General features: G+C 41.8%; 1 protein-coding gene and 1 non-coding gene across 3 annotated transcripts in view; both read right to left on the reverse strand.

Moving 5' to 3' along the window:
• Nucleotides 1-16547, reverse strand: part of LOC140719746 (uncharacterized) — a 30895-nt gene extending 14348 nt beyond the window's left edge. For both annotated transcript variants that reach the window (XM_073034583.1, XM_073034582.1), the window contains exons 1-4: nt 16274-16547; nt 15644-15807; nt 8985-9107; nt 2734-2904 (exon numbers count right to left, since the gene is read on the reverse strand). In XM_073034583.1, coding sequence (XP_072890684.1) covers nt 2734-2864 — 131 coding nt within the window. In that variant the 5' untranslated portion in view covers nt 2865-2904; nt 8985-9107; nt 15644-15807; nt 16274-16547. The remainder of the gene's footprint in view (nt 1-2733; nt 2905-8984; nt 9108-15643; nt 15808-16273) is intronic.
• A 6217-nt stretch (nt 16548-22764) lies between these two features.
• Nucleotides 22765-22837, reverse strand: trnar-ucg (transfer RNA arginine (anticodon UCG)). The gene has a single exon. It is a non-coding gene; the product is annotated as a tRNA-Arg (tRNA).
• Between the last annotated feature and the right edge of the window lie 5151 nt (nt 22838-27988).

Here is a 27988-nt window from a genome sequence, read left to right on the forward strand (position 1 = left end):
AGTTGTGGACATGCTATGTTGGCATCAGAAGAGTGGTGGCACTTGTAGGCTGCCCATCACAATCCTCACTGATTTGACTTGATGCAAACAATGCATTTCACTGTATGATTCAATATACATGTGACAAGTAAAACTAATATTTAATCTCTTTATCCTTATATGGCTACTGGTTTCCAGTCAAATGTACCCCCGGGATATTGATAATGGGAGATTTGGTAATGGGAATTCTTTTGAATGTCGGGGTGCGGTGGCTGCATTTTTTCATGATGGATATCATCATTGTATGACTCCTTTGTGGCGTGAATGTTACTTGCCACCCTTCTATCATTTTAGGTCTGGATTGATTGATTGATTTAGAAATACGGCACAGAGGAGGCCCTCCCAGCCCCATCGCTCAGCAAGCCCTGACAACCAGTTAAACTGCCAGGTATGTCTCTGGACTGTGGGAGGAATCCTGAAGACCCTTGCACTCCAAGGAACTCCTTACAGAGGACACTAGGATTGAACTCTGAGCTCTGACACCCCAAGCTGCAGTCGGGTCGGGCTAACCGTTACACTACTGTGGTATACTATCCAGGGCTTGCTGCATCACAATCTGACATCACAGATGGTGCAGAGATCAGCGAACATCTCTTCATCTGACCTCACGAATGAACAAAGGTCGTGGATGAAGCAGCTGAAGATGGTTGCATGCCACAGCTTCACATCTCCCGTGTTACAGCTTTGATGCTGAACTCAAGTGCTGTCTGTGTGGAGTCTGCACGTTCTTCCCATGACCAAATGCATTCCCCAAATGATCTGGTTTCCTCTTGCATTCTAAAATAGGGCTGATTTGGCAATGGAATATTACTGTACTATAGGTGCCCATAGGAGAAATAGGGTTGGTAGTTATTGGACACGTAAGAAAGAATAGGCTATAAGGAAATAATTAAGGGAATGGGATTGCACAGGGGGCTAGTGTAGACTTGATGGTCAAATGGCCTTCATCCTTGTTAGAAGATATGAGAAACACAATTAGATGAGGATTTTGAAGATGGAACAGCACAGTAGGTTTTTAAGGTCACAATAGGGTTATAGAAAAGTATAGCACAGGAACAGGCCCTTTGGCCCATCTAGACCATGCCATACCATTTAAACTGCCTAGTCCCATCCAACTGCACCCGGACTATAGTACCTATATCTAAACTTCTCTTAAACATTGCAGTCAAAATCACATGCACTGCTTGTGCAGGCAGCTCATTCCACACTCTCACAACCCTCTGAGCATGTTTCCCTTTAACTTTACACCTTTCACCCTTAACCCATGACCTCTAGTTATAGTCCCATCAAACCTCAGTGGTCAAAGCCTACTTGCATTTATTTTATCTATACCCCACTTAACTTTGTATACCTCTGTCAAATCTCCCCTCAATCTTCTACATTCCAAAGAATAAAATCCTAACAAACAATTGTTTTAAAAAGAGTTGATTGAACAAAGGAAAGTTGCAAGGTAGTGATTGAGTTCGACTAAGCAAAGAGGGAGACAAAAGAATGAAGAACTGAGAAGATGACGCTGCTTTGGGCTTAGCTATTTTTTACCCATTTATAAGCTATTTATAAGCTACCCATTTATAAGCTATTTCCTTATAAATAGCTTATAAGGAAACAAGCTATTTCCTTATACCCGGAAAATTCCATTGAAGCTTACAGATAAGAGTAAACCAATGAGAAAACCAGATCACAGAAACTTTCCACAATTACACTTTCTATAACCACTAGAAACTTGCAGTTATTTGTATATATAAAATAACTACTTAAAATAGAAGCAGATATTTAATAGCAATACTTACCCTATTCAAAGGTTTCAAAGGTACGTTTAATATCAGAGAAATGTATACAATATACATCCTGAAATGCTTTTTCTTCACAAACATCCACGAAAACAGAGTGCCCCAAAGAATGAATGGCAGTTAAACATTAGAACCCCAAAGCCCCCCCAGCTCCCCCTCCCACACGTAAGCAGCAGCAAAGCAATGATGCCCCCTCCCCCACCAGCAAAAAGCATCAGCAACCCCCTCCCAACAAGCACTCAAGCGTGCAGCAAGCATCAATAAAGACACAGACTGAAATAAATAAAAACAATAAAGACAGCACCCTGAAAAGGAAAACACCATCTAGTCAGTGTGACAGTGAGGTTTTCAGTAGTTTGCTATTCACAAATTGACCACATTATTTTCTATGTCATACTGTAGCACTGACAATTTTTAGAAAATTACTTCATTGTCTATGACCTGCTTTGGGATGATCTACGCAATTAATAAGGTTACGTTAATAAGGTTACGTTCTACAGTACCAGTGACCCCGGTTCAATTCCACAGTTGTGCGTAAGGAGTTTGTACATTTTTCCCATGACTACATGGCTTTCCTCTGGGTGCTCTGGTTTCCTCCCACATTCTAAAGACAAATGAGTTAGCATTAGTGAGTTATTGGCATGATATGTTAGTGCGAAGTGCATGCGGCAATTGTGGGCTGCCCCCAGCACATTCCTGGACTGTGCTGGTAATTGACACAAATGACACATTTCACTCTCTGTTTTGATGTCTCAATATACATTTGACAAACTAAACTAATCTTCGAAAGGTAACCTTAAGATATGAGGCCACAATTCTTAGTGCTGAAATTAAGATGCACACTCATGCAGACAAGAGGGAAAAAGACTGTAAATCCTAGTTCCAAAAGACTGAAAGTTTGTACCTCCTGCAGAATGCACAGATGATCAAGAGCGGGATGAGAAGCAGTGGCAGAAGAACCGACACAGCCAGGAACAACTCAGGAAGCTGCAGAGGGCCAGCTGCAAACATCACACCATGCGGATCTGCAGCCATCACGATGCCTGGCACCGGCGCTGCCCAATCGCACAGAAACCTGAGAAAACAAACACACCATTACGTATTGTGGAAGTTGCAGTGAGGTAAGGGTTAATGGCAGTATTCAGGCGAGGATGACTGCAGTGGTGTATAGCCAAACCCAGACATGGGAGACCTTTGAAGTGAGACCACATGTGTACTGCAGACAGATAGATTAGAATGACTGAGTGTAGTCAACCTGGAAGAACATAGCTTTCCTTTACGCTGTAGGGGGTGCCACAGACGGATGAGATAAGAATAATGAAAGGATGTGATATACACCCAACAAATAAAGGACAATTGCTTTACCAACTTCAAACTATCACTGGTTGTTTCAATTGACTTTCACACCTCTATTGTGAACGCCGATTGATCTTGCAGGTAAGGAATTTTATTACCTGCAATGACTGTATCATCCCAAGTCAGAAACAGCAGTGGTTTCACCATCATGGCCTCCCTCACAACAAAATGCTGTGGATCAACAAGCAGATTGCTGGAGGAACTCAACAGAGTGAGCAGCATCTTTAGGAGGAAAGGAATTATCAATGCTTCATCTCAAAACCTTGTATCAGGACAATTCCTTTCATCCACACAGATGCTGCTTGACCTGCACAGCTCCTTCAGTTGACTGTGTGTAGCACTGGGAGCCTCGTGTCTTCAAAATGTTGAAGGTTACCATGGACCAGCCATTGACTTGCTATAATGAAAGGAACAAGCTGTTCTATGGAAGTAACTTGCCTTTTGAGTCATCTAACATCTGCAATTCCAATATCTGTATGGTATAAGTCAAGAATTTGATAAGAGTATTTATCCACTCTAACAACATTCAAGAAACTCAACACTATTTAGAAATGCCCTGCACTCTTGATTCTCCTTAACCATGCACTGCTTTACTTGCCCCATCACCAAAATTTTCCCACAACCCATGGACTCACTTTCAAGGACTCTACATCTCATGTTCTCAATACCCATTGATATTTATTTATTATTAACTTTTCTTTTTTTCCTTTCTGTATTTGCACAGTTTGCTGTCTCTTGTACATTGTTTGCTGGGGGGTGGTGGTCTTCATGGATTCTGTTGTTCTGTTGTTCATTCCTTCATTATGTCGTGTGACATGGACGATTATAGCCTTTCCATGATTGTTCTTGGCAAATTTTTCTACAGAAGTGGTTTGCCATTGCCTTCTTCTGGGCAGTGTCTTTACAAGACGGGTAACTCCAGCCATTATCAATACTCTTCAGAGACTCTGCCTGGCATCAGTGGCCACATGACCAGGACTTGTGATATGTACAAGCAAGTCACTCGACGATCTACAACCTGCTCCCATGGCTTCATGTGATCCTGATCAGGGTGCTAAGCAGGTGCTACACCTTGCCCAAGGGTGCCCTGCAGCCTCGCGGAGGGAAGGAGCACCTTACACCTCCTTTGGTAGAGACGCATCTTCACCCCGCCACCTTAATCTGTTGTGTTTCTTCTATTTTCAGTCAATGTCCACAAAAAAATGAATAAATTGGCTGAAGACAAAGCAAACAAATTTTAACTGCAGCCGTGTCTCCATTCTACCATTATTTCATTTGCTCTGAATTAATTGAGAACATTGCAATTTATTGAAAGATGTAACAGAAACTGCAAGTCTTTTCTAAAAGTTTTTCAGATCCCTTCAAACATCCTACATTTAACCTCCTGAGAATGAACAGCAGGTACAGTGAATTCCAGTTAATTGAGATACATCAGGACAGGTACATTTCAGCTTCATGAAGCTGCTGCAACAATTGGCTAAAGTTTCATGGAAATAATTAAAAAGGTATAAAAAAGGGAAAACTACCATTTAACTGAGTAACAAAATATGTATTTAAATGAAATGCAAAACAAATTAGAACATTATCAATGCTCCTACAGTACTATAAAACTGTGTATTAGTTCCTAGTAGTTATCAACAGAGGAATCATGCTGCCACGTTATTTTGATTGACTATAAATCAACAAAATCAGCTCAGACATTTCCTGTAAATGAAGAAAATCAGCACAGACACCTAGTGCACATACTAGACTGCCTTCGTACAAAGCTTTTGATGATTGCATCCTGCAAATCTTCATTTTTATTGTAACATTCAAGAAGATTATCAATACCTTAAAATCCTTCATAGTTCCTAAGTTGTTAAAGTAGAGAAATCATTTCAATTTCACTCCTAGCCAATTCTGACATCTCCAAGCCTGTATGTCTGAAACTGCAGTGAGCTAAACAGTTCTGAATTGACTCACTGCTTATTTCTAACTAGCTACCAGTGAAAAAAAAGCTGTTTATTAAACACAAGCACTTACAACTATACAACCATAAGACTATAAGATATTGGAGCAGAATTAGGCCATTTGACCCATCAAGTCTGCTCCACCATTTCACCATGGCTGATCCATATCCCTCTTAGCCCGAATCTCCTGTCTTCATCCCGTATCTTTCATGCCCTGACTAATCAAAAATGTATCAACCTCTGCCTTAAGTATACCCAGTGACTTGGCCCCCATAGCTACCTGTGGCAATGAGTTACACAGATTGTTGACTCTCTGGCTAAAGAGATTCCTCCTCACCTCCACTCACTATTTAAAAATTGTTTGCTCTAAGCACAGGGTAGTGTTTAACAGCTTTCATCTGATGTTACAGTCCTAATTAAGTGCCATGCTGTCCCAAATAAATGAGGGGAACCCTGGCTATTTTCACAATTAGTATTTGTTCTTGAAGTGTTGACCCAAATAAGCGGCTACCCTGATTAACCAATAGCCCAATTAATTGGAATCCACTGTATTACAAAATTATTCTACTGATGGGTCCTTACACCAGAGTTTGTAATATTTCCCAGCAATGATAAATAGGTAATAATGAGCAGTGTCACTCATGGTGAATTTTGTTTGTCACCTACAGTATCTCACTCAAAACAAGCGATCTAAACATTAGTGCCATTTAATGAGCAGCAAACAGATGATTATTTTGGAGGAAGTGAATAAAATGAATTTTATTAGCTCTGCACTGTTGGATATTTCCTCCTTCTATTTTCAAGTCTGAAAATGTTTTCCTGCTAAATCGACAAAGAAATGAGGAAAATGTCAAGTTTCACTAATATTTAAACAACTTCTATGTAGCTTCCAGGTCATTGCATCTAGCTGGGCTCCTTCATAAGCTGAACGGATACAAAGTTTTTGCATGAATGTCAGCAGGAAACTCATTAAACAGGTTTTTTTTGCCAGGATTCATCTTGATGCTGAAAAGTTTTCCAAAGGTGCTTAAGGGTTTCTACAACTTATTCCCAGCTTTTCTCACCCCATCACTGAACTCACTTTCAAGGATTCTTCATCTTCATTTCCTTCTCAGAAGAAGATCTTCTTCTTGGGCCCTTATTTCCCAGTGGAGTATAGACCATTGATGAACTTCTGTCTCCATCATCCTGTTGATGGTATGTTTGGAGTCTAAATGTTTCTGTAATCTGTTATCGATATTTACAGTATTCTTGGTTTATTTGTTATTGCTATTTCTTTCTTTTTGTATTTGCACAGTTTGTTGTCTTTCACGCATTGGTTGTTCGTCCATCCTGCTGGGTGAGGCCTTTCATTGATTCAATTGTGTTTCCTCGATTTACTGTGATGGCCCGCAATAAAAGTGACATACATGTACTTTATTAGTAAATTTATTTTGAACTTTGTAACTTCTAGGAGATCATCACAGATTTGTGGAAGGACATTGCGTCAAACTGTGTACAAGGAAAAAAAAATACTATTTGCTTACTTATTTATAGTTTGCAGGATTTGTTCTTTAAGTTCAGCCAGCATGTGTTTGTCCAGGGAAAGACAGCGTGATGTGTTACCCAGTTACGAATCCAAACCACAGAATATCAGACAGTACACCGTATGCAATTAAATGATTGAACTTTACAAATCTTAATCTGACTATAGGGTAAGTGAAGAAAATAAAAAAGAAAAGGAGCCCATTTTAATGAAACAGTCTAAAGCGATGTTGGGCTCATGGTTTCATCCATTCGTTCCCCATTGACCTCCTCCTCCGAGCATCACTGACCATCGGACCCTCACTCCGTCCGCTGGTCTACCAACTCGCTCCATTCCTGTCTTCTTTCTTTATCGCTCACTGACAAAAGACCGCAAAATCCCTGCTCCCAGCCCCACAAGAAAGAACAACATGCCTCTCACTGGATGGAACACATTCCAAACCCCCGTTATCTCTAGTCATAACCCAAACATTGCTGCTACAGAGAAACCATTACATTAACAGTAAAATGTTATAGCACATTACACACACATTGGGTGTTTGATGGTCTTTGTTGTATGGAGTTATTTTAATGAGTTCTATTGGGTTTCTTTGGTGGCTGCCTGCAAGAAGACAAATCTCAAAGTTGTATATGGTAGATACTCTGACAGTAAATGTACCTTGAAATTAATTATTGCGGTCAAATGGACACAGTCAAAACAATACAGATGAAATCAATCAATTGCAAAAATCAGTCAAATGTATGCTGATATTTGAACTGGTGTTTGGACTTTATGGTAGAGAATAATTTTGATGGCTGGTGGACTCTGATTAGTACCAGTTATTCCCAATGTGAGAACCTACATTCAGAAGGGCATTACTTACAGGAATGGGAGGAGATCACTAGACTCTTGTGTCTGCTTATGCTAATATCATCCATCTCTACTTCACAAGAAACTCTTATTATTTTCCACCATTTCCTGAAAGATCCAACATCCCATTGTAGGTGAGCAGAAATTTCCTCCACTTAAAACTTTAGGAGAGCAACCTTTGGTCTATGTTATAAAATATGCTCCCTAGGCAACAGCAGTGTTCCCTTAATGTTATCATAGCCGGTGGAGGTAGTCGGAATAAGCTCCCACTGTCAGTTAAATACTCCCAATGGCATGAGGCTCAAATAGCCTCTGACAACCAAGTCCAGCTCCTGGCCTTCATGTGTGGCTTAGCTACGAAGCCCGGCAGAGCTGTTCCTACTGACAAGGGGAAATTGTTGGTTGCTGGGGCTCATCAGCCGTGTTTGTCAGTTCACCTTGGAGAAGGAAAACTCTCATCTCAAACCTTCGCTGCTTTGTAGCTATACCTACTCATGGGGAAGGCTTCGGGCATAAACTTTGAGGGAAAAATCCAGAGCTGGAGTCCCTGAAGCAGCCCAATGTTGACTGACAACTGCTGCAAAGCTGCTGATGCCAAATTGTATCGGTCCATGCTGTCCCTTTGGATTCATCAGCTGTGTGGAGAGGGGAGAGCCTGCTGCAGGGGCAACAGCTTGCTTTCCATATTGTACTGCCCTGGTTTGTGTAGACAGTTAGGATGCAACATCCAAGGTCGACCCCGATCAACAGAGCTCCCTTAAAGGCAAGAGCACCATCTTTCTCTCAGCAAATGTCTAATCATGATCCAGATGGCTCATAATGGCCTGATCAGACCTGTTCCTATATTGTATCACCATGACTCTGCTGACATCATTTTCTGTCAGAATACTCATCCATGCCTCTGTTATCTTTGGAGATAATTGTTCCAATATATTTCTGGATGATGTTTCTTATTCTACCCTCTGTAATCTTGGTGTCATGGAAAACCTGCTAGCCTAGTCCAAACTCAAACCTGTTCAGAATCAGAATCAGGTTTAATATAACAGGAATACGTCATGAAATTTGTTGTTATGTGGCATCAGTACGTTGCAATACATAATAATAAAAAATCATAATAAATTACAGCATAAAGTGTGTGTGTGTGTATATATATATAGTAAGTAGTGTGGCAGTGTTCATAGGTTCATTGTCCATTCAGAAATCTGACGGCAGAGGGGCGAAGAAGCTATTCCTAGATCATTGAGTGTGAGCCTTCAGGCTCCTGCACCTCCTCCTGATGGCAGCGATGAGAGAGGGCATGACCTAGGTGATGAGGGTCCGTAATGATGGAGGCCCCCTTTTTGAGGCATCGCTCCTGGGGGTTGAGGAGGCTGCAGCCCGTGATGGAGGTGGCTGTGTTTACAACTTACTGCGATCCTGTAATGTGCCCCTCCCAACCCCGCTTTAAAGGACCTGTTGCATGTTTGAAATTCTCACCTTCTCCGATTCTTGGCTCAGCCTTCCTGGGTTCTGGTAACTAAGATCTGCTGTTCAGTCAGACGACCCCTCATGAACTCATGAGGTCTCAGTACATCAATACCGTATTCCTTTACTCCATCCCTGGGAGAGAAAGAAAAAAAAGAATAAAAAGCAGAGTGAAAACTGCTGAAAAATTCCTCTTCAACCCTCTTAGGTTACTGAAATCAATCCAATAGATTGCACCAACCATGTTTATGTGATATTAATTTTTTTTTAATTCCAAGTAACTTCTTTATCAAAGTACATATAAATCACCATATTCGACAGCCCTGAGATTCATTTTCTTGTGAATTCACAATAAATACAAGAAACACAATAGAATCAATGAAAGACCTCACCCAACAGGATGGACAATTAATGTGCAAAAGACAACAAACTGCAAATACAAAAAGGAAGAGGAAAAGAAATAATAATAATGATTAAATATGCAATAAATATTGAGAACATGGGATGAAGAGTCCTTAGGTTGCGGGGACAGTGATAAGGTGAGAGAAGTTGAGTGAATTTATTCCCCCGGTACAAGAGCCTGATGGCGGAGGCTCTTTTTCAACCAAGAACCAGTTTAAACGTCATCTGAAGACGTGCAGATAATTAGCTTCTTCGGCATTCGTACACAATGGACTGCAGAGGCTAACTGCTGCCTGGGGAGAGAAGGGTTAACACCCAGCCTACTTATGCTCTTGTGCAATATAAATGAATGCTGACTATTTTTTTCCCAGCTGGTCAAGTTCAATTAATCTAACAGCCAGTTACACAGTCCATTCCTTTTATTATTTTATAAGCACTGTAATTCTTTCCTGATCTTAATCCAAACCAATGAGAAGTCCAAGGATTGCAGTAAACCACATGCAGTGAGATCGTACAAAGAGCAGTGAGACAGGGGCCAACTTAACCTTTCTTTTGGTGGTGTTACTTAAGGGAAAAGTGCTGACTGGAGTACGTATTGAGTATACAATACCCAAAGTCTACTGGAATACTCAGAAAAACAATATGAAATGTCATTTGGACCATAAGACATTGGACAGAATTAGGCCATTTGGCCCATTGAGTCTGCTCTGCCATTTCATCATGGCTGATTCATTTCCCTCTTAACCCCAATCTCTTGCCCTCACCCCATAACCTTTCACACCTTGACTAATTAAGAACCTATCAAACTCTGCCTTAAATGCACCCAGCAATTTGGCCTCAAGAGCTACCCGTCGCAACAAATTCCACAGATTTATCATGCCCTGGCTAAAGAAATCCCTCCTCATCTCTGTTCTAAATGGATGACCCTCTATTTTGAGTTAGTGCCCTCTGGCCTAGACTCCCCCAGCAAAGGAAACATCCTCTTCATATCCACTCTATCCATGTTTTTTTAACATTTGATAGTTTTCAATTAGATTCTCCCCTCGTTCTTCTTAAACCCAGTGAGTACAGGTCCAGAGGCTTCAATCGCTGCTCATAAAATCCTTTCATCCCAGAATTATCCATGTGCACCTCTCTGAACCCTCTCCAATGTCAGCAAATCCTTTCTTAGAAACGGGGCCCAAAACTATTCAAAATAATCCAAGTGAGGCCTCAGCATTTCATCCTTGCTTTTATATTCTAATCCTATCAAAATGAATGCTAACGTTGCATTTGCCATCTTTATCACCAGTTCCGTTTGCAAGTTAACCTTTAGGGAATCCTGCACGAAGACTCCCCAGTCCCTTTGCACCTTGGATTTTTGAATGTTTTCCCTGTTTGAAGCTGCTAGATGCAATGGTATGCCAGAGTTTCACTGTGGACCAGTAAAATAGTGTTAGTTCATGTACATCTGAGGCCACAAACCAGGCACGCCCAGGATCCTCTTCAGTTTGCGTATAAGGAGAAGATGGGAGTGGAGGATGCTATCACGTATTTGCTGCACAAATCACTCTCTCACCTAGAGGGGGTCAGTTGTGCTGTGAGGATTACATTCCTTGACTTCTCGAGTGCCTTTAACACCATCCAGCCCAAGATCTTAAGGCACAAACTAACGGAGATGGGAGTAGACTCTCACATGGTGGATTGGATAGTGGACTACTTGACAGATAGACCTCAGTATGTGCGGTTGGGAGACTGTAGGTCTGACACGGTGGTCAGCAGCACAGGGGCGCCGCAGGGAACCGTACTCTCTCTGGTCCTGTTCACCCTGTACACATCAGACTTCCAATATAACTCGGAGTCCTGCCATGTGCAGAAGTTCGCTGATGACACGGCCATAGTGGGGTGTGTCAGGAATGGACAGGAGGAGGAGTATAGGAAACTGATACAGGACTTTGTGATATGGTGCAACTCAAACTACCTGCGTCTCAATATCACCAAGACCAAGGAGATGGTGGTGGACTTTAGGAGATCTAGGCCTCATATGGAGCCAGTGATCATTAATGGAGAATGTGTGGAGCAGGTTAAGACCTACAAGTATCTGGGAGTTCAGTTAGACGAGAAGCTAGACTGGACTGCCAACACAGATGCCTTGTGCAGGAAGGCACAGAGTCGACTGTACTTCCTAAGAAGGTTGGCGTCATTCAATGTCTGTAGTGAGATGCTGAAGATGTTCTATAGGTCAGTTGTGGAGAGCGCCCTCTTCTTTGTGGTGGCGTGTTGGGGAGGAAGCATTAAGAAGAGGGACGCCTCACGTCTTAATAAGCTGGTAAGGAAGGCGGGCTCTGTCGTGGGCAAAGTACTGGAGAGTTTAACATCGGTAGCTGAGCGAAGGGCGCTGAGTAGGCTACGGTCAATTATGGATAACTCTGAACATCCTCTACATAGCACCATCCAGAGACAGAGAAGCAGTTTCAGCGACAGGTTACTATCGATGCAATGCTCCTCAGACAGGATGAAGAGGTCAATACTCCCCAATGCCATTAGGCTTTACAATTCTACCGCCAGGACTTAAGAACTTTTTAAAAGCTATTATTAATGCTTTTTGAGATAGTGATTTAGATGCATATCATATTTTTTACTGAGTTAAGTATTGTGTGTAATTAGTTTTGCTACAACAAGTGTATGGGACATTCAAAAAAGTGTATGGGGATGAATAAAGTATCTATCATCATCATCATCATCTATTTTTCAGTGAAATTACTTTCCACTTGTCATTGAAGGCACAGTTACTCATTATAATGTAGAAAGGGTTAAATCAAACATATGGACTCTGTTACTCATGAAGAATTAATAAGATTCAAAAGGTGTAAATTGAGGTTTAAAGGCCAGCATTCCAGCCTTGTTAAACATTAGTTAAAATCACTGGGGCATAAACTGAGTTACATCAATGCTCAAAGTCTTAAAATCATTTCTGAAGCTATTGACATTTACTGGGATACAACCTTGTGAGAGCTGATTCAATTCCTTTCAGGATCTCACTCAATGGGCTCTGTGTTGACCTAGCCACTGTCCATTGCAAAATCAAAACCATGGAAAGAATAAAAGCTCTTTCATTTCTTTGAAGAAGGTACAGAAGCCTCAAGTCCCCACCAGGTTCAGGAACTATTATTACCCCTCAACCATCAGGCTCCTGGACCCAGAGGGAATAACTTCACTCACTGAACAGATTCCACAACCTATGGTCTCACTTTTAAGGATTCTACAATTTACATTTATTGTTTCTTTTTTTATTTGCACAGTTTGTTGTCTTTTGCACATTGGCTGTTTGTCCATCCTGTTGGGGGTGGTCATTCATTGATTCTATCGTGTTTCTTGGATTTACTGTGAATGCCCACAGAAAATGAATCTTAGTGTTGTATATTGTGACATACATGTACTTCAATAATAAGTTTACTTTGAGCTTTGAGCCAATCCTTTCATTTCAACAGGAAATAACTGATTTATACCGCAGTACCCATTGACCTCCTTTTGGTGCTTCTTGTTCAATAGCCCTACACCACCACAAACATCTGTTCCTCAATTCATAAAAGCAAATCATAGTGTCATTTCTCCAGATCGTTCACAAGTGATGACACTTGAAAAATGTTTCATTGAGTCGAAAGTGCTTTCAAATGTCTTGAGGGTTCTTAAAGATGATAAATAAATCCACTTTGTACTTTCTTTTATTGCTATTGCAATAGATCATCATTTTAACCTATTTCACCCGGTGGACAGTTGGATCAGACCCAAGCTTTTTTTTTCTCCTTAACTTTTCCCATTTGAATTTTGTGTGCTTGCATATTTTGTTCTTGTGCTTCAGCAGCAGATAAATTATACGTCATGTTTGATGGGAAATGATGGAATCGGGAAATTAAACTCTTTGGGGTGGAAATTCAGCTTCAGTTGGATCTGGTACTCCACATGTAGCGTAGAAGTTAACACAACACTTTACAGTACCAGCGACTAGGGTTCTATTCCCACTGCTGCCTGTAAGGAGTATGTACGTTCTCCCTGTGACTGTGTGGGTTTCCTCCCACAGTCCAAAGATGTCCCGGTTGGTAGATTAATTGGTCACTGTAAATTGTCCTGTGATTAGGCTTGGGTTAAATCAGGGGATTGCTGGGTGGTGCAGCTTGGAGGGACAGAAGGGCATTCCTCCCCCACACTGTATCTCAATGAATGAACAATAAATAAATACTTTGGATATCTGCTTCTATTCTTCACCATTTCCACTGCCACATACAATTCCGACATTAGCAGAAATAAAGTAGTTCCTCTAATTACTCAGAATCAGGTTTAACATCACCAGCATACGTCATGAATTCTGTTGTTTTACAGCAGCAGCACAATGCATACATAACATTAAAAAACTGAAAATTACTGCAAAAAAAGGGAAAAATGTAGTGAGGAGGTGTTCATGGTTTCAATATCTATTTACAAATTGGATGACAGAGGGGAAGAAGCTGTTCCTGAATCATTGAACGTGTGCCTTCAGCCTCCTGTACCTCCTTCCTGATGGTCACAATGAGAAGAGGGCATGTCCTGGGTGACGGCGTCCTTAATGATGGATGCAGCCCTTTTGAGGCATCGCTCCTTGAAGATGTCCTGGATGAGGGGGAGGCTAGTTACCATGATGGAGCTGACTCCAATACAAAGGATGTACAAAGAAGATTATATCTGTTCGATGGAGACTTTCACTCAACAATTTCATCACAGATCCTTACCGCAAGAGACTAACCTTCTGACACTGCAAAATGTCCTCGTACAATGCGATGCTCCCACTATTTCCCCTCAATGACAGTGCAGTATTCTCTTAGATCTGTACCCTAACAGTACAGCACTACCTCTGTACTGAATGTCTATCATTGCTGCTTGCCTTCAGTACCAATCTTCTGTCAAAGCAATCTTCCCTCAATTTTGAACCAACAACTCATCACTGTCTTAATACCAAAGTCCTATAACATCTCCATTTCTGATCCTGCGTTAGTACCGCAGAGTGAGCCAACATCTGTTGACTGGCGAATATTACGCAACCTTTGAGCAGGAACCAAGTTTTAAATCAGTGAGCTTTCTGAGGTTGAGTGTTTTGTAGATCAACTCTTGTACATTGTCCATGCAATATCAAAGAATTAGCACAGTCTGTCACAACCGCGGAACGACTACAGAGTCTGGGCCCACTCGCAGACGGGCCTCTGAAAGAAGATGCCTATCACACACGGGAGAATACATACTTTTCAGCTAATCAGGGTTTCTTTGTAATTGTATTTAACTACCTTCCTTTTGTTTCATTCCTGTCAAGTTTGGATTGAAGGATAGTGACAATGCCCTTCTTACCTTGGTCCACATTCCGGGAAAGAAGATTAGTGATTTAGATAGATGTTGTTAAAGCCGTGGTATTAATTTAGTTCTAGGTTACTGCTTTTGAGCCGCAGTGACGGTTTTAGCTTTTAGTTAATTTGGGAGTTTTTAAATTAGTGGTCCTGTTGGCCTGGCGCTTATTATTTCCCTCTGTTCTATACAATTTTTATTAAAACTCAGTGAACTCTTCATTCTGTGTCTTCCTCTACACTTGGGTCATCCCTGAACTTCTGTCCCAGTCAGAAGGCTGTGATTTCGAGCACTAGATTCTGAGCTAGCATTCCGCCGCAGTGCAGAGAGGGGGTGGCACTATCTGAGGTGCTATACATCCCGTGGACTAGGCTCAAAATTTAGAGTCCCCTCGGACAAACTGGAAGATTTTGAGGCAAATTTTTAAAGTGAATGATTCAACTTTCAATCAATTAAACCCATTTTCCAGTCATTATCTCCTTGCTGTTCCTCAAATTTCAAATTAAATTATCAAAGTGCATATATGTCACCACATACAAACCTGAGATTAATTTTCTTGCAGGCATTCACAGTGAACACAAAGAACCAAGAGAATCGATGGAGAACTGCACAAATAACCAATGCACAAATACAAACAGAAAGCAATCCAAATTAACAACAATAAATAAATAAGTAATAAATACTGAGAACATGAGATGAAGAGTCCTTGTTGGGGTGAGTGTAGTTGTCTCCCCTGGTTCAAGAGCCTGATGGTTTGGGTAATAACCAGTTTGCCCAGACTGTCTTTCATAGATTAGACCATTCAGTCAAATATTTCACTGTAACAAAGCTGTGTGAATGCAATCCCTTCTCCCCTTCTTTCATTCATTGCTTACAATTAATATTTCATTCCAAACACAGCAATAATTTATTAAACTCACCTTGGCCTTTGTGAGCAATGTTTAACTTCACTCTGCACAGTGTACCAGTCCACCTTGCCTTTCACTGCTTCAAACCACAACAGAACACTAAGCCAAAGCCGGAATCAGCAGCTTATATATTGGTGGGAGGGGTGGAATATTGGCTTTGGCACCAGTTCACGCACCTTTGGTAAAAAAATTCAAATCAGGCAGAAGTTCACAAGGCAAGAATGATGTTTTACTTCTGGTATCTTTTCAAACCCGAGGGAACCAGCAATAAATCCTCTCTGTGGGAGTCAATAAGGAACAAGGAAAAGGAACTTTTTATTGCTATTTATAGTTACTGACTACAGAGAGGGAAAACCTTGGGTGGCAGGGTACATTAATTAATGTGTTTCACAGAAGTATGTGAGGGTGGAGCAGTTAGCTACATAGCTTAACCAAACACTGGCTTCAAGTGTTAGAAAACATCCCTAATCTCCAGCATCCACTGCTACTAGATTGGGAGTTTATTGAGAATTGCGACTAGTCACTAACTCTAAATCCATTTAAAATTATCTAAAAGTGAATGCTTTCCGCCCAAGATTATATGAGAATGATCAGTTTGGTATCTTTTATTTCCTTTTGTAATAAATCACCACGGTAGCTTACCAGTTCGCGTGACGTTATTTCAGCTCAGGACGTTTTGGAGTTCGGAGTCTCTACACGTCCTCTGCGTGGAATACGTGGCTTTTCCCCGGTTTCCTCCCACAGTCCGAAGGTTCATAGGTTATTGTAAATTATCCCACGGTTAGGTCAGGATTAAAATCGGGCTTTTCGGGTGCTGCTGAAAGGACCTACTCCACACTGTATCACTATAGAAATAAAGAGTTATAGGCTGCTCGATTCCTAAGGACAGGTGGAAACGCAAACGTCTTTTTTTCATCTGGAGCTACAGCAAGGTGACGGATCCTTCCTGCCTATCAAGCCCAATTACACCCACGTGACCTATCCACCTATTGAACCCATATTAGACTGTTGTTTCCTGATTACAGCTCTGCCGTCAATAATATAATTTCAAGCAAACTCATCTCCAAGCTGCCAGACCTCCCTTTGCAACTGGATCCTTGACAGGATCATCAGTAAAAGTAGATAGGCAGCAACACCTCCGCCGTGGTAATTCACAACACTCATCCCCCGAACCTGCTCCCAATACTCTCACGACTGTGTGGCCGATTTCGGCTCTACCTCTACAAGTTCGCAGATGATACGAGCTCAAGTGGGCCAAGTATCAAATACTGACGAGACAGAGTACAAAAACGAGATAGAGGCCTCAAGGTCAGCAAAATTAAAGAGCTGGCCATGGACTCCAGGGAGGAGTCTGCATCAACTGAGAGAGTTGAGAGCTTCAGACTCCTAGCAGTGAACGTCACCAATAGCTTGTCCTCCTTCAGCCACGTTGACCCCATAACCAAGAAAACTCCCCAGCGGCCGAGAAAATTTGTCAACCCTGTCAATTTTCATCGATGCATCATAGGAAGCATTCTATCTGCATGCATCACAGCTTGGTATGGGAACTACCCATGACTGCAAGAAACAGCAGAGAGTAATGGATATTGTTAATGGACTATGGAGTTTGTCTATAAAGCAGGCAAGATAATCAAGGACAGCTTCTATCTTGCTGTTATATGACTATTGAGTGGTCCCTAATACGATAAAATGGACTCTTCATCTCACAATCTCTCTTGTCATGGCCTTGTACTTTAGGGTCTGCTTGTACTGCACTTTCTTTGTAACTATACTGAATCAGAAGATGGCATGAAAAAGGCTGGGAATCCCTCTGCGAGAGGAAATGGTTGAAGTAAATGCAACAGCAACCTTTGAAAGAGAATTGGGCAGGTAGAGCTTAGAAAGTCATGGGTGAAATGCTGGTAAATGGGATCAGTTTGTGTGGGCATCTTGGTCAGGAACAATTAGGTGAACTGAAGGGCCTGTTTCATTGCTACATGACTTTGGCTGTATAGGTTTGGAGGAGTGAGTGGTGTGTGACTCAACTGGAGCATAGAGAGATCTTGACATGTGTTTGTGGAGAGTGTTTATTATCTTGTCGGAGAATTTACAACCAGCAATTCATGTTTCGAAATAAGGGAATTCCCCATCAGGACATCTTCACTGAAGTCAATGACTACCACATCCACTACCACGGTTGCTCTCACATCCGTCAGCATGAAGTGTTTCGAGAGGCTCGTCATGAGGCACATAAAGACCCTGCTGCTCCCCTCACTGGACCCCCTGCAGTTCACGTATTGTCCCAACCGCTCAACAGGTGACTCCATCTACCTGGCTCTCACCCACCTGGACAATAAAGACTTTCGAATGCTGTTCATAGACTTCAGTTCAGCATTCAACACAATCATTCCTCAGCACCTGATTGGAAAGCTGAGCCTACTGGGCCTGAACACCTCCCTCTGTAACTGGATCCTAGACTCCCTGACTGGGAGACCTCAGTCAGTCCGGATCGGGAGCAGCATTTCCAACACCCTCACACTGAGCATGGGGGCTCCCCAGGGCTGTGTGCTCAGTCCACTGCTGTTCCATGACTGTGCTGCAACACACAGCTCGAACCACATCATCAAGTTCGCTGATGACACGACCGTGGTGGGTCTCATCAGCAAGAACAACGAGTCAGCTTACAGAGAGGAGGTGCAGCGGCTAACGGACCAGTGCAGAGCCAACAACCTGTCTCTGAATGTGAACAAAAGAGATGGTTGGTGACTTCAGGAGAGCACAGAGTGACCACTCTCCGCTGAACATTGACGGCTCCTCAGTAGAGATCGTTAAGAGCACCACATTTTTTAGTGATCACCTGGCAGAGAATCTCACCTGGTCCCTCAACACCAGCTCCATAGCCAAGAAAGCCCAGCAGCGTCTCTTCTTTCTGCGAATGCTGATGAAAGCCCATCTCCCACCTCCTCCCCCCCATCCTCACCACATTCTACAGGGGTTGTATTGAGAGCATCCTGAGCAGCTGCATCACTGCCTGGTTCGGGAATTGCACCGTTCTGGATTGCAAGAACCTGCAGTGGATAGTGAGGTCAGCTGAGAAGATCATCGGGGTCTCTCTTCCTGCTATTACAGACATTTACACCACACGCTGCACCTGCAAAGCTAACAGTATTGTGAAGGACCCCACGCACCCCTCACACAAACTCTTCACCCTCCTGCCATCTGGCAAAAGGTACCGAAGCATTCGGGCTTTCACGACCAGACTGTGCAACAGTTTCTTCCCTCAAGCTATCAGACTCCTCAATACCCAGAGTCTAGACTGACATTTACGTCATTTATTATTATATTGTAATTTGTCCTCTACTGTGCCTATTGTCTTGTTTATTAATTATTATACTGCCCTGCACTGTTTTGTGCACTTTATGTAGTCCTGTGCAGGTTTGTAGTTTAGTGCAGTTTTTATGTTGTTTTACGTAGTCTAGTGTAGCCTTGTGCTGTCTCACATAGTCTAGTGTAGTTTTGTGTTGTTTCATGTAGCACCAGGGTCCTGGAGGCATGTTGTTTCATTTTTCCTGTGTATTGTACCAGCAGTTTATGGTTGAAATGACAATAAACTTGACTTGATTGATCTCTCTCGGACAGTTGCAAGTTCTTGGAGAACTCTTCCTCAAAGGGAGATGTAAGTCTTCGAATATTTTTAATCTGGAGTTAGATAGCAGTTTGAAAAGTAGGCGAGTGATAGATTAGAACATTTTTTGAATAATATGTTACAGTCTTTTCCGAAATAAAGTTCAATGGACATTACGGAAATTTTTTTTAGCTCTGAATCCTTGCCAGAAGGGTTTAGTAACCATCATTTATAATATGCTCATGAAAATACAGCCAGAAGTATCAGAAAAAATTAAGAAGGAATGGGAAAAAGAATTTCATTGTCTTATACCCACTGAGTAGTGGGAGAAAATTTTACAATTAGTCAATTCTTCTTCTATTTGTGCTAAATATGCCCTAATACAATTTAAGGTTGTACATAGGGCTCACATGTCCAAGGATAAACTTGCTCAATTTTATTCTTATGTTAATCCAACCTGTGACAGATGTCATTCTGAAGTCGCTTCATTGACCCACATGTTTTGGTCTTGCCCTTGCTTGCGAAATTATTGGAAAGATATTTTCGGTACTATTTCAACAGTTCTGAATATCAAATTGCAACTGCATCCTATTACTGCAATTTTCAGTTTACCAATGGTGGATAATAGTTGTTTATCCCCCTCAGCCCGGCAGAAAGAAATTAATCCTCCAACTATATTTCAGTGGTTTTCTCAAACTATTTCTTGTTTGAGTTTAGAAAAAATTAGAAGTGTTGTCTTTGACCCTTCAGTTAAATTTGAAGAAACTTGGAGACCATTTATTCAACATTTTCATATAAGCTTAACTTACTTTTCCTAAACCTTACTTTTATTATCCTTAATTATTTGGATGGAGGTGCGGAGTTATTGACGCTACTGTGTATATTTGACATAATGCAATGGCCCATGTTGGTTAGGTTTTTTTGGGGGGGTTTTTTCTTAATTACTCAATTTTTCATAATTACTATGAGTTTGGAAGGTTATTATATATGGATTATCATCTATTTGTATTTATACCTTAACCTATTAATTATGTACTCTCAAACTCTCTGTATTCATGTTTCATTTATGTTTGTTTAAAATTAATAAAAAGATTTAAAAAGAAAAAAAGAAAGATTAGAACAAGTGACAGTAGAACAACACAGAGAAAAAATGCTGGAGGAACTCAGCAGGCCTGGAAGTATCTAAGAGTGTGGTCGACTTTGCGGGCCAAACCCCTTCGGCAGGACAGCATCTGCAGATTTTCTCTTGTAAGTGAATGTAGAGTTGAGGTTGCAATCAGATCAGCTTTGATTGTATTTAATGATGGTGTAGACTCACTACTTTATTCTTCCTGTAATTCATAATATTGTAAATCCCGCACTCCTTGGACACCCCTTACACCTCTGATGAAGGGGCTCGTCGTGCCCTTTCCAGCACAGCTCACTCACCTTTGGTCCCCACCGGCCACTCAAGAGCAGCCGTTTGCATGCGAAAGTGGCCACACGCCGGAACACTGCTTCAACAGGCAGCTAAAACCAGGGGAGGGTAGCCGGCGGCCTCAAATCCCGGTGAGGTAGGGGCATGCCTGTCCTAGCATGCAAAGCCAGCTCCTGCGGACTGACCGGATGAGATCTACAGTGAGATCCAATGGCCAGGAAGGCGGTACTGCAACACTCCGTGCAGAGCGAAGGGCATGGCAAAGGCATAGAAGACATCTTGGTCATCCACTGCAACCAAGGAAGACCCCAGTTTCTGATACTTGATCATACCTCTGGACTTGGACTTCTGAAGTCTACAGAGTGGAACTGCTCCAATGCAACGGCTTTCCCACTTTAAAAAATCTCCTGCACAGGTTTCCTGTCATCGTCGGACACGGTGATAACCGCCATCAGGTTTAAACAATTTCCCCGTATCTGTGTTAACTGCATTAATCATCTTAACCACCACGACAGGATCATTCTTGGATCGAATGTGAAGCATTTTTAAGACCTTTGCCAAGTTACAACAAACAAACTGCTGGAGAAACTCACTGGGTTGAAGAGCATCTGTGGGAAGAAAAGACCCTTTGAAGCTGTGGGTCAAGGGCCTGCAGTCCTAATGCAGGGCTTCGACGCTCTACGTCGACAATTCCTTCCTCCCGCAGATGCCACTTGAAAGTAAATTTATCAAATCAGAACTGGGTTTAATACCACTGGAATTCATTGTTTTACGGCAGTAGTACATTGCACTACATATTTTAAAAACTGTAATTTGCAGTAAGTATATACATTTAAAAAGTTCAATTAAATAAATAGTGCAAGAAGTAGTGAGGTAGTGTTCATGGGTTCAATGTCCATTCAGAAATCGGATGGCAGAGGGAAAGAAGCTGTTCCTGAGTCATTGAGTGTGTGCCTTCGGGCTCCTGGATCTCCTTCCTGATGGTAGCAATGAGAAGAGGGCATGACCTGGGTGATGGGGGTCCTTAATGATGGATGCGGCCTTTTTGAGGCATCGCTCCTTGAAGGTGGCCTGGGTGATGGAACTTACTGAGTTCACAACTCTCTGCAGCTTGTTTCGATCCTGCGCGGTGCTCCCTCCCCTTCAAACCAGTTGGAGATGCAGCCAGTTAGAAGGCTCTCCACTGTGCATCTATAGAACTATGCGAGTGTCTTTGGCGACATACCAAATCTCCTCAAACTCCGAATGAAATAGCCATGTAATTGCATCAATATGCTGGACCCAAGGTGGAGCCTCAGAGACATTGAGACCTAGGAACTTCAAATTAAAATTACATATGTGTCACCTTAATCTACCCCGAGATCCACTTTCTTGCAGGAATTCACAGTAGGACAGAAATACAATGGAATCTGTGAAATAGAGTCAGCAGATAATTTCTTCCTCCAGATCCCAGCATTTGCAGTCCCGTGTCCAGCGTGAGTGTGGTTCTTGCCCATAAAGAACGAAGACGCTCTGGCAAAAGCACAGAAATAATTCAAAATAATTCACAAGTAAGAATTTGTGGTTTAATGGGGAAATTGAGAAATTTGGAGATGATTTTCTTTTACAACTGGAGACTTAAAAAGAGGTTACTAGTATCAGGCGTGGGAGGAGCATAGGTTGGAAAGGATAAGAAGTGGAAAGAGTTGAAAACTAGGAGTCATAAATACACAGAAAGGTGCACAGAGTCATGGGAGATAGAAATCCGAAGTAGAAACAGAAATGCTGGGAATACTCAGGATTAGGCAGCAAATATGGAGAGAGAGCCATAGGTAAAGTTTTAGTTCTTTCATCAGATCTGATTATTTTTCAGACATCATTAATAGAAAATAGTTTGGCTAATAGCCTGTTTTTTAAAACAAAAATACGTTTATTATAAATTCAAAGCACTACCGTACTATTGTCGAATCACATTATAAACAAAACTAGACAAATCATGATTCACATTCCCATCCTCATCAAGGATACCATCCTAAAATTGGAATTATCTCATGGCGTCAAGAGCTGGCTATCGTTTTAGCCATTTTATTTGATATAGAGATTGTAGAGAATTAAAACCTTGAGGTTGCAGTACGACCGTGACAGGACTCGAACCTGCAATCTTCTGATCCGAAGTCAGACGCCTTATCCATTAGGCCACACGGTCAACCTGTTTAAAATTATCTTGAGGTTGGGAGCATCAAAAAAAGTCGAACCCTGACTATTATACCGTAATTTTTCGATAACCTCTGATTTTTTTTTCAACATACTTTAAAAAATACTTCTTTCAGAGATCTTAAAAAAGAACCCGCAGGATACTCCTGCTAAATTTGCTGGCTTAGAAATTCCTTCGCATAACTCCGAAAAAAATGTTAACGCGAAACATTAACTCTAATTCATTTTCCATGGGTGCAGCCTGACCTGACCTACTGAGTGTTTCCAGATTTTTCTGTTTCTAATCCAAAAAATGTGGTAAGCAGTTAAAAATAAGTATAAGACTAGCCATTTTGTGCACATCTTTGGATGTCTGTAGAGACCTGTGTCTGTGTGACAGCAAGACTTTTCTTGCCCGATAACTTTCTCCCAGTGTTAACCTCCTCCGAAACATAGTCAACAGTCCAGATTGTTTAATATAATTTCCTGTACAAAAGTGTAAAGGAGAACAAAATAATTCTGGGATTAGGCACTTTAGATAGTTCTGTAGAGACTAGATGGGCCAAATGGCCCGTTTCCGTGATGTGCGTTTCTATGACTGATTGTTACTCTGGATATGACCGCGGCACAAAAAAAATAAAGAACAGAATAATAATAAAACACAATAAATATAAATACATAAGATAACTTATATAACAGATCCATTGCATGTCCATAAAGTGACGCTAGGCTGTACATAAGGTGACTGATGGGAAATGATAAAGTAGTGGAGGAGTTAGTGGGTGGAGGTGTTGATCAGCCTTACTGCTTGTGGAAAGTAGTTTTTGAGTCCAGTGGTCCTGGTATATCATGGATGCTGTGTAGCCTCCTTACTGATGGGAGTGGGACAAACAGTCCATGAACAGGGTGTGTATGGGATCCTTAACGATGATACTGGCCCTTTTCTAACACCTTCCTATGTATATTTCCTTAATGGCAGTTAGGCTGATGCCAGTGATATGTTGGGTAGCTTTGACTACCCGTTGTAGGGCCTTCTTGTCCACCGCAATGCAGTTTTGGTACCAAGCAGTGAAAATACTGCAAGACCCAAAGCTCACCGCCAGTGTAATTTTCAACTGGACTGATCTGAAAAGCAGAGAATCGCAGAACAATCTGGTTTCATTAACATTATTCCCCATAACCACACAAACAGCTCCTAGTTTTGAATTTCATCCACGTCTGCCGTTCTAAGACCATTCAGAATTTTAGAAACCATAGAACATTACAGCACAGAAGCAGGCCCTTTGGCCCTTCTTGGCTGTGCCGAACCATTTTTCTGCCTCGTCCCACTGACCTGCACCTGGACTATATCCCTCCATACCCCTCTCATCCATGTACCTGTCCAAGTTTTTCTTAAATGTTAAAAGCGAGCCCGCATTCACCACTTCATAAACAGGTTTCCTCTTTTCAAAGAAAAATGTTTCCAAATTTCTCAAGGTTTCCCCAAAGCTCCCTGTTCACCTACATCTTATTGAATGACTTTTGCACTTTCTCCAGTCTATATTCTTGCGGAGTAGTGTGATTTACACCTCAGGCACCTTGCCTGGACTCTTTCACTCTGATGCTAAGGTATAGTTCTTCTCATCTTCTTAGTGTCCAGGAGGAAACTAGCCATAGAGAGTTGTAAACTCAGCCAGCTCCATCATGGGCATAACCCTCCACACCATCGAGGACATCTTCCGAAGACAATGCTTCAAAAATGCAACATCCATCATAAAGAGGACATTCCCTCTTCTCACTACAACCATCGGGCAGGAGGTACAGGAGCCTGAAGACACACACTCAATGCTTTTGGAACAGCTTCTTCCCCTCCACCATCAGAATCAGGTTTATTATCATTGGCATATGTTGTGAGATTTTTAAACTTAGAAACAGCAGTTCAATGCAATACATGACAACGTAGAAAGGGAAAAAAAGTAAATCAATTACATTAAGTGTATATATATATATATATATGTATATTAAATTGATTAAAAAATAGAACAGAAACAAAAATTATATATTTTTTTAAAAAAGTGAGATAGTGTTCATGGGTCCATTTAGGAATGGGATGGTAGAGGGGAAGAAGTTGTCCCTGAATCGCTGAGTGTGTGCCTTCAGGCTTCTGTACGTCCTTCCTGATGGTAACAATGAGAAGAGGGCATTCCTTGGGTGATGAAGGTCCTTAATAACGGACATCGCCTTTCCGAGGCACCACTCCTAGAAGACATCTTGGGTACTACAGAGTCTAGTACCCAAGATGGAGCTAACTAACTTTACAATTTTCTGTAACTTCTTTCAGTCATGTTCAGTAGCCCCCCATACCAGACAGTGATGCAGCCTTTCAGAATGCTCTCCATGGTACATCTATTGAAGATTTGGCGTGTTTTAACTGACATATTAAATCTCTTCAAACTCCTAATGAAGAATAGCTGCTGTCTTGCCTTCTTGAGAGCTGCATCGATGTGTTGGGACCAGGTTAGTCCTCAGAGATCTTGACACCCAGGAACTTAAAACTGCTCACTCTCTCCACTTCTGATCCCTCTTTGAGGATTTATTTGTGCTCCCTCGTCTTACCCTTCCTGAAGTCTTACTGACATTGAGTGCCTGATTGTTGCTGCAACACCACTCAACTAGCTGGTATATCTTGCTCCTGTACGCCCTCTCATCTCCATCTGAGATTCTGCCAACAATGGTTGTATCATCAGCAAATTTATAGATGGCTTTTGAGTTATACCTAGCCACACAGTCATGGGGACAGAGGGAGTAGAGCACACACCCCTGAGGTGTGCCAGTATTGATCATCAGTGAGAAGGAGGCATTATCACAAATCCATACAGATTGTGGCCTTTTGGTTAGGAAGACGAGGATCTAATCGCAGAGGGAAGAACAGAGGCTCAGGTCCTGTAGCTTATCGATCAGGATTGTGGGAATGGTGGTACTAAATGCTGAGCTATAGTCGATGAACAGCATCCTGACATAGGTGTTTGTATTGTCCTGGTGATCTAAAGCCATAATGAAGAGCCATTAAGATTGTGTCTGCTGTAGACCTATTGTGGCGATAGGCAAATTGCAGAGGGTCCAGGTCCTTGTTGAGGCAGGAGTTGATTCTAGCCATGACCAACCTCTCAAAGCATTTCATCACCGTACTGAAGAGGTGAGTGCTACTGGACAATAGTCATTAAGGCAGCTCACACTACTCTTCTTAGGCACTGGTATTTTTGTTGCTTTTTGAAGCAAATGGAAACTTTCGACCATAGCAGTGAGAGGTTGAAAATGTCCTTGAATACTTATGCCAGTTGGTTGGCACAAGTTTTCAGAGCCTTACCAGGTACTCCATCAGTTCCTGCCGCCTAGCAAGGGTTCACCCTCCTGAAAGACAACCTGACATTGGCCTCCAAGACGAAGATCACAGGGTCACTGGGTGCAGCAGGGAACTTCACAGCGTAGTTATATTCTCCCTTTCAAAGCAGGCATAGAAGGTGTTGAGCTCGTCTGGTAGTGAAGCATCACTGCCATTCATGTTATTGGGTTTCGCCTTGTAGGAAGTAATATCTTGCAAACCCTACTAGAGTTGACATGCATCCAATGTCACCTCCAACCTTGCTCAGAATTGTCTATTCGCTCTTAAAATAGCCCTCCACAGGTCAAACCTAGTTTTCTTGCACAGACCAGGGTCACCAGACTTAAATGCCACAGATCTATCCTTCAGCAAATGACCAACCTCCTGGCTCATCCATGGCTTTTGGTTTGGAAACGTACAAGTTTCTGTAGGCACACACTCATCTTGTGTCAGCAATAAGAAATCGGATTCTGGCTCTGGTTCTGCTAATCCCAGCAGTTGTTGCCACTGAGACTATAAGGCAATAAGACAGCAAAATTAGGCCACTTGGCCCATCGAGTCTGCTCCACCATTTCATCATGCCTGATTCATTTCTCTCTCAGCCCCAAACTCCTGCCTTCTCCCCATATCCCTTCATGCCCTGACCAATCAAGAAACTAATAATCTCTGCCTTAAATAGACCCAATGACTTGGCCTCCACAGCTGCCTGTGTCAACAAATTCCAGATTCAGCACTCTCTGGTTAAAGGAATTCCCCTTCATCTCCATTCTAAATGGATGTCCCTCTATTTATTTGAGCACACAATCTATCTTCTAGTCCTGCATCCCTCAGTAAGGCACTCATGCAGTACTAGGCTTGGATTACATGGCTGGTTTTTTGTATTCAAATGATTAAAGTTAGAATTAAATACAAGTCACTTTAACTCAGAGCGTTTAAGTTTTAAGGTATAATGCAAATATAAAATAAATGTTCCGATAAAGGGTCTCAACCTGAAGTGGCAACTGAGACCATTCCTCAGATAAGGCCTGACTTGTTGAGTTCCTCCAGTATTTTGTGTGTGTTGCTCAAGATTTCCAACGCCTGCTGAATCTCAAGCATCTGTAAAGTAAATGCTGTCTTTTGTATTATGCTGCCAAGTGATGACGTTCATTGGTATTTGTAGAAGGAATTGCGAATTGTTTAGATGAAATGGAATGAGATAAACTCTCAGTGCTTCGCAAACAATTACAGATGTAATTCAATCACCAGGGTGTGATGGATACACAGCTCCCAAGTAACCAAACAACTCTCTGTTAACCTAATGCTAAACCTATGAATCACACCTTGTTGGGAAGGGCAGAGGGAGGCTGTGCACATAAACCTGAGATAAGAGTGTTTTGAAATTGAGACTTTGCCAGAACAGGACTGGGGATTGATCAATGTACACCATGTGATAAAGGCAGCAGATAACTGCACGAGGTTAAAGTGGCAGTTGGCCCAGGAAGAACGTGACACTTCACGGGTGGCATGGTCGCGTAATGGTTAGCGTAACGCTTTACGTCACAAGCAGTAAGATCGGTGTTGAATTCACACTGCTGTCTGTAAGGAGTTTATGTTGTTACGAACCCCGTAACTGGATCACTTACCAGCAAAGATAGAGAGGTCCGCTGAAATCTGATGGTACTATTTTTAAACGTTTTTATTTATAAAGGGGCACAAAAGTAAGGTTAATACAAACATTCAGATAATATACGTCGTCAATACTCAATCTAAAGCGCGGGTATAGTAATAATCAACAATAAGAAGTAGCTCTATCATTTGTCT

This window comes from Hemitrygon akajei, chromosome 32, assembly GCF_048418815.1.
Source record: "Hemitrygon akajei chromosome 32, sHemAka1.3, whole genome shotgun sequence".
In the NCBI taxonomy this organism is placed as follows: Eukaryota; Metazoa; Chordata; class Chondrichthyes; order Myliobatiformes; family Dasyatidae; genus Hemitrygon; species Hemitrygon akajei.